The 7,869-nt window shown below is 41.7% G+C and overlaps 2 protein-coding genes across 2 annotated transcripts; both read right to left on the minus strand.

Moving 5' to 3' along the window:
- Nucleotides 1-3,536, minus strand: LOC110978944 (heparan sulfate glucosamine 3-O-sulfotransferase 1-like). The gene is made up of 2 exons (XM_022234306.2): nt 3,334-3,536; nt 1-2,633 (listed from the first exon to the last, which is right to left on the minus strand). Exon 2 carries the CDS (start codon nt 2,550-2,552, stop codon nt 1,407-1,409), a length of 1,146 nt encoding a protein of 381 aa, XP_022089998.2. The 5' UTR covers nt 2,553-2,633; nt 3,334-3,536; the 3' UTR covers nt 1-1,406.
- A 422-nt stretch (nt 3,537-3,958) lies between these two features.
- On the minus strand, nt 3,959-7,576 carry LOC147796078 (p21-activated protein kinase-interacting protein 1-like). The gene is made up of 8 exons (XM_087148691.1): nt 7,341-7,576; nt 6,942-7,062; nt 6,570-6,697; nt 6,326-6,471; nt 5,959-6,062; nt 5,637-5,754; nt 5,186-5,378; nt 3,959-4,798 (listed from the first exon to the last, which is right to left on the minus strand). Exons 2-8 carry the CDS (start codon nt 7,022-7,024, stop codon nt 4,755-4,757), a joined length of 816 nt encoding a protein of 271 aa, XP_087004817.1. The 5' UTR covers nt 7,025-7,062; nt 7,341-7,576; the 3' UTR covers nt 3,959-4,754.
- Nucleotides 7,577-7,869: the final 293 nt, after the last annotated feature.

A 7,869-nucleotide genomic window follows, 5' to 3' on the forward strand; every position in this document is an offset into this window, starting at 1 on the left:
TTGAGAAAAATGCGTCAAATTTATTTTGAAATGTTCGATTCGCATGATGCTCTTGATTTGGAGTAAAACATTTCTCTGAGTAGCAATACTGGTCATAAGAAGTGAGAACCTCCCTAGTTTGTACTTTGCTCAGAGGTTTGCTTCACAAACTGGTTTTTTTTTTTTTAAATCAGCACCACTTCTTAGAGGCAACATGGCAGCTTTCAATGATAACGTATCACAACCCTACCATAGCAAGCAATGACACTTTGCCTTGAGTTCAGCTGTAAGGTCCCCCTTGCTGATTGGACTGCCTTCACTCAATGAAAATCACATTACACCCCTAAAAGAGCAATTGGGTTCTGTAACATGACCTTAATTTTCAGCCAGGATAAGTCATACCTTTCACAGCAAAACGGGGATCAATGTCCGATACCATGCAAGCACTGGCTGAAAGTACACATTTAAAGAAATTAATATACAGGTTTGTCTAAAACAATCCTCACCTAGGCCCAAGTCTCAATATATATGGGTCATGTGTCAAGAACAATGAGTGATCAGACTATTTTGGCTCCGTGTATCTAAGCGTGTGTATTTGCTACTCACTGCCTAGGCACGCCATGAGGCGTGTGAACTATGCTCGCGTTTGATGCGGAGCGCACCGAGTACACGAAACCAATTTATTCTGGCGTGTATGGTCTTTGCATACACGCAGAACGCTTACAAGAACCCGCTTTGTAACCACCTGTCTTTCTTTTACCGATTGGGGGTGCATTTCAGCTTGGGAAGGATTATATTGTAACATTGATAATGTTATGTGTACATGCATGGAGAGTTGACAGAAAAGTTCAACAGACATTCAGTCTTACCTAAATATATACAGACACATGCACTGTCATTCAATCATAGTTCACGCATGCTGAGTGTCGTACTTAATACACCATTTCTTATATCAGCGCTGCATATTACAAATGTATACAATGTATGTACATTTATGTTTATATAAATGTCCAATGGTGCCAAGATTTATAAAAAAAAAAATCCTGTTTTATTTCAACAATACTATGTTACAACTGCTAGCAATTAAGATATTACAATGTTCTCTTTCAGACATTTCCTATTTACGTATACATGAACACATGCATGCCGTTATCTACATCAAGGCCTTTTCACTAATACTTTAAAGATACAAGTTGTGTTACATGCATTTTTTTTCATTTACATCATTTTACATTTTGTAGACATGTTGGAAATTCTGATGCACCAAAGAGTATGGAGAACTTTAAAAATTTACATTACACTTTCAAATAATACAATTTACAACCCTGAAAATGATATTGGGAGATGCCTTTAGAAAACGGAAGAGAGAATGAAGTTTTCTCTCTATTCTGCAGGCCAATTGCATTACAACTGTCAAGTCCTGATGACTACGGCCAGTCAAAATGCTGGTTGATCATCGTAAAGAATTGCTCGTTATAGGGTCTGAAAAATTCCTGCAGCTTTTGTATCACCTCAGGTGATACCTTCGGGTGTTCTCTCCCTTTGCTGGGTGCCAGGCACTTGCTGTTGCGATCACCAGCCAAGCAGTAGAAACCTGAAGTGGCATTGAAGTAAAAATTATCGGACGTGATGAAATCGGGGATCCCGAGAAACTGTTCCACCTTCTTCATCTCTGGCAAGGGGTCGGTGATGAGTTTGTCCCCATCGACGAAGTGCATCTGGCGGAGGGGAAAATACTTCAGCCAACGTTCCAGGTGCTTGCTGTACATACTGATCTGAATTGCCTTGTAGGAAGTGCGCACCTCTCCCTCAGACATGACTGTCTCCTCGAAGCTCACGCCCACCATCTTGGAAACCCCCTTGGACACGATTTGGGTGTAGTCGGAGATCACCCGGGTGGTGGGGTCCCGGACGATAACCAGCAGCTTGACATCTTTGTTCATAGCGTGGATGTCTTCCGGCGCCGTCTCCGTGATGAAGTAAGAAGGGGTCTTCTCAATGGTAATCTGGCCCGGCAGAGAAGGCTGCATCTGCCGCCGGTACCAATCCAGGCCCCGGTCATAGTTCTTGTCAAAGAAGTGTACCTCAGGACCGCAGGCCGCTATCTGTGGGTGGTTCTCCAGCATCTCCAATAGTGCCCGGGTACCACATTTCCGTACGCCTATAATAATAGCCTGGGGGAGTTTCCGCGTTGTATCCGCTAAACGTGGAGATGAAGTCTTCTGCTTCTTCAACCTCTTCTTCATCTGCCGGCTCATAACGCCCTGCTCCAGAGCCTTTTTTTCCTCCATTATCCTCTGCTGGCGGATGCGATTCTTAATGTCGGTTATCTTGCCCGCCACATCCTCTTTCGATTCCTCCACCTCTGCAGCCAAGGCTGGCAAATATCCGTTCGACTCAACGTCAGTTGCAGCAGGTGTGTCACTGATGGCATAGTGGTGGAAGGTTCGGGCAGCGCACAGTAACCCATGCAAGTGTTTGGAGTACCAGACCCGACTGACAAGAGTCAGGGTAAGGATAATGCTTAGGAAGAGGAGAAATATCTTATGTCTGGTGGTGAGAGATGCTGCCATAGTGAATAAGTCAGCGATGCTTTGGTGGGTCGATCGGTGGTCAATGGTCACAGTCTGGAACCAAGGTTTTACGTCATTTCTCTGTCAATTGGAAAAAGTGTATGTTTACACCATGATACACTTGGCATCTTGTACCGTACATGTGCATGTTGGAATAAAAGGCTAAAATAATAATACTTCTGGAAACAGATAGAAAGCATCCCTGACCCTGGGATGCCTTCTAAAACAATGGCCATCATGGCTATTCTTTGCTTTTCAACTATAGTTTTTGGCCCAAAACTTTATCCAATCGAAATTGCAAACTAGCAACATCTAACACTGATCTAATCATGTTAGCAAGGGTTTACAACTATATACTTACCAATATGATAATGAGGCTATCAAGTATCATCATAATTATGTAGTATGACAATATCTGCCATCTAGCACATGGCTGGGAATGTGCATAGGCCTACTGATATGATAAATACGTGTCCACGTCTGCTAACACTAAAAAAAAACAGTCATATGACTGCATACAACAACGTAGCTAGACTCACTTAGGCAAGTACTAAAATCATGTAGCCTTAATCATTTATATGTAATATCACGAGGATCAGATGATGTAGGCTTACTTTACGGTTTAGTATGCCCCCAACACGATGTAGGCCTAGGCCGATACAGTATTCATACGTGTCATAATCGTGCTGCTGGTGTCAGGCTGTGCCTAGCGACTGTGGTCATTTTGTCAACTTTGTATATAGTAAACACAAGCCAAAGCTGCTTTCATAATATAACTCACCACTTTCAGTCTAAAGGCATGTCAGAAAACCCAGCAGTACATATAGATTCTCGTAATCTTGTGCAAATGCATTCTTAACATCCTGTATGTAGAGCCACGGAGGAAGGAAGGCCCGCGAGAAAACGATTAAAGACACGATGGAGGATCAGGTCCAAGCTTTTGTTTTCGGAAACGGCGCCCTCTTTCGTTCAATACTAAGCTCTGTTTCCCAAACCCGTCTCATCACACGCCGAACGTTTTCAATTACTTTACAGATAAAGTGGAAGAAATACAAGTTTCTGCAACAGCGTGGGAACAACCCAGGGATTTTCAACAGGTGTCCCTCTTTACGCAAGGGTTAATGAAAAGGTGAGGCCTACTATGACATTTCCTCCTTTTTACTTCCCACAATGCCTTTCTACCATTGTGCAAAATCACCCATGCTGAAGATAAAATTAAGAAACAAACAGTTGCCAGACCCTTTCAGATACGGAAAACAATACAACCTTCTCCAACCCCCCTCCCCCAAAAAATCATATATTTCAAGCTAAAGTATATGATCGAGCTGGATTACAGAAACAAGCAATTTAATTCATCACCAAATATGTTAAAAGAACAGAAAACAACTGTATATCTACAGTTCCACTTTCTTCAGATCGCATTCACTCGTCTCCATTTATTTCATTTATTTTACACACACACTGCATTCCTTACAACAAAAATATTAACCAGGTATTGCCACTTGACTGCAATGGCAGAAATGTCTCATCAGGAAATATAAGGAAAGATTGTTATTGTGAAGCTTTTACAAATATTGATAAATACGATCAAAAGACAGTTAAAATTACAAGCTTGCTATTTCGAATGATCACTGATTTGAGTCTGAGATTGCTGTTGAAATGGAAAACAGAAATAATTATCTTTACAAAAAAATTTGTGATAGGCTGAAGCACTTTCACCCAAGCTGCCTCATGTCTTAAAAAATTCCAACAGGAATTTTCCATGATTTGAATAATTCAGGACAATCCTCCTTGAGCAGAAGCACCCCCTCATCGGTTTTACAGAGCCATGTCGGTCAGGAATGTTAATTTCGTTGGTAGATGATGTGACCGTAGCATGTGCATTTCATATTCATTTGTGAACCAAGTCCAGTTCGTTGTGAACGAAGTCCAGTTCTGACCATTGGAGCCTTTGTTGCTAGGAAAACTGCGCCCTCTCTTGGTCCCGCTCGGGGCTCACAGCAACAAGCTACAATTAAAATGCAGGGCTTCAAGTCCTACTTTGAAATTAATTTTTTTATTGGTGAACATTAATGGTTTACTAAGTATGGCCAAAGTGGTACTGGGTGTCTTTAGAATGCTGGGTTTTCATTTAGACAGGGTACAAGAATAATTTGCAAAAAGTGTTCATGGTTTGTTATTCAACACTTCCAAATTGTCCACTCAAGGTCTCTGTTTTCTGGCCTTGAATTTCTTCTTCCTTGAATCTGTGAAGAGATTGAGAAGGAGAAAGCTTCAGTTCAGTCTGTGAAATGATGGAAATGCGAGCTCGCTTTGACAGGAATGTTTGCAGAACTTTTGAGCTTTGAAACCTGCACTAAGAGTAACAAGAGAATGATATTTCTAAAACACAAATCCTTACGGGAGCAAATTATGTAATTTGAGCATGTACTTGACAAAAATGTCTGCGAATGTATCGTTAGCATTGTTTGAGCAACAACTCTGGGTGAGAATTCAAATGGAGAAGGGACTGCTGTAAGAGTTGGATCTACCATGAAGGCAATTTGAGAGGCATACATCCATAACTGAGAGATTCCACTCCTTGGATGTTCCTGTTTTTGTCCGAGTCCACCTTTCAGAACAACGTGACCCACCTTGCTCTGTACCAGTGTTTTTCCGTTTGGTGAGGGTGCTGTCTTCTTCCAAACCCTCCCTTGACTTGTCCGTCATTGGGACTCCTGGCTTTCCAACTGGGCTGTCTGCTGACTGGCTCAGGACTGGCCTGACCCCAACACAAGTTAATCTTGCTGTGGTGTTCACGTCAGCAAGTAGAGTTGGCTCATCTAGCTAAGGTGTTGCAAGATCAAACGACAATACTGTAAAAGTCTTTTATCTGCCCCTACAAAATCCTTCAACTGACACTCAAGATTTCTACTTCTTTCTCAGTTTAGTTTAACTGGCCTTCAAACTATATTTGGCCAGGCACACACTAAGAAAGTCCCCAAAGCGGCCACTTTTTCAGATTTAGCAGATTTGCTCGGTAGCTGCTGCTGGAGTCTGGTTGAATTTGTGTGGTACGTTCAAGGCAAACTGAAGCGTGCTTACTGTTTCAACATTAACAGACCAAATCTTGAGATGGCTGTCGCTGGAGACTGTCACTAACCACCTGCAGTTCTCCTTCGGTTGACTGCTGCGGTCTGATGTGCACTGAATTCCTTTTACTCTGGAAAAACCACACACACACTCCGTGTTCAGTGATGAAGCTCAACAGTAATGACAATGGAGGGTAGGAACAGAGGAGAATCAATCGTGGTAAAATATCTTGCTCAGGGCCATTTTTTCTGTAGAATTGATGAATCAGGGTTTTGTTAGCTCTGATAATCACATTTACAGGGGTGTGTATTTCTAAGCATTTCTAAGTCCTGACCTGTTTTCGTGAGCCTTGAAGTCACATCTGCAGGTGGATTTTCCCTCAGAGAGCTCAAACAGTTGAATGTTTCCACCTTCTCCTCCAACTGCCAGAATACGATTCTTAAACAAAAATTTTTAACAATTCTGATTAATAAAAGAAAGTTACTCCCAAACTACAGTCAGTCAAATTGCTCAGAAATCTTGAAAAGGAAAGAAGTCACAAAAGACCAATTGAGAGTTGAGTCTTAGGCTTGAGATTGTTCACAATTTTGCAGCTATCTGCCGGTGATTGCAGTGAGGTGATTTCAACCGGGGCAGGATTTCTAACTTGGTCATTCATGTCATGCAGCAGCAACATGGATGACCTTCAATGTGATACCTACTGTTACGAAGGAAACAGCAAGAATTTTCCTTTGACAGTCTATTGAGCTGGTAATGGTTGCCGTGGTAATTGTGTATACGTTGATGATGCTGTCGCCGACAACTATGTAGAGTTCACCGTCGGGTGACCATGACACGAAGTCGGCCACTGAGGAAGTAATAAAAGACATACAGTTCAAGCAATAGTCTAGCCCTCAGAACCAGCTTAACTGTTCATGTTTCTGTCACTCTGTCTGTTTATCTTACCCTGTTTGATGTTGGTGGTGTACGCCACCCTTCCCTTGACTAGGTTCCAGGTTCGAAGTGACTTGTCCTGCCCAGCTGTTAGAGCCAGCTTCCCAGATGGATGAATGGCCACAGAGTTGACCCCGCCCCTGAAAAAAGAAAATCATCAATCATTTAGCAACTGATTTGGACAAATTGGACAGAAAAAATGGATCTAATTCTGCTCCTCATTTTCTTGCTTGATACTATTAGTGCTTAGGTATGGATTACATAAAATAAATATTTAAACCTCTCGCTGATTTTTGATCTCTTTTGCAGCACATCAATTTTTTTTAAATGCAGACTGATTTTCTAGGTCTACTTCTACAAAGAATCATGGCATGTCACACTTACTTATGAGCTCGTAAGCTTTTCATGAGTTCCCAGGATGCAGTGTGCCAAATACCAATAGTTCCATCAGCACTGCCGCTAATCATGTGACTGTCGCCATGGAAACATATGCTTGTAATTGAGCCTGAAACAAAAAGAGAAATATAGGGAAATCCGACTCAAACTGTAAAAGTTGCAACTTTTGTCTTGAAGAGTTCAGCATCCCTCCAATGCTTCTGCTCCCTTTCAAAACGCTGTTTGTCATTCAGTCAAAAGTTTCCACAAAACATCCCCAGTCCACTAGGACCCTAACAGGATCAAGATGTAAAATGCACTGACCAATGTTCTGACAAAAAATCAATTACTGCATAAGGTTCTTTCAGTAAGCTGATAATGGCTGGGGGGGAGGGATTTTCTTGTTACCATTATGTTGCAGCAATGTTCCAAGCTCTCTGTTGGTCACCAGATTGTAAAGATGGATGGTTTCATCTGTACTCCCAGTTGCCAGAAATGATTCACTAGCAGCCAGCGTCTTCACATAGCCAATGTGGGAGTTGTCAGTGAACTTGGCCTTAATAACAAACTTGGCCTAAATGAAGAGTGTAAACATGTCTACATACTTCACAGTCTGCTCATGTATCACATGATCCAAGTGAAGACCAGTCTGTCATTTAGTGTACTTCGGCCTATCAAAATGTTACAAAATGATTTGAATCTGAGACCACTGAAGGCGGGTCATGCTATTTAGCAGATCAACAAGCAGTCAACACATAGCATCAACAAAGTGTCAACAACTTGAAAATATCCTTTTAGAATTTAAAAGTAATTTTATCTAAATTTAGAGACTCTAAAACCTGCCAATGTGTAAAAGAAACACCGAATTCGCTCCAGATTTCAGGCACAAAAACCAAACTTTTTGTGATGTATGGAGGCCACCATCTTTCTTTACACT

The sequence above is a fragment of the Acanthaster planci genome, linkage group LG18 (assembly GCF_054643075.1).
Source record: "Acanthaster planci isolate LZ-2023a linkage group LG18, COTS_SCS, whole genome shotgun sequence".
Taxonomy (NCBI): Eukaryota; Metazoa; Echinodermata; class Asteroidea; order Valvatida; family Acanthasteridae; genus Acanthaster; species Acanthaster planci.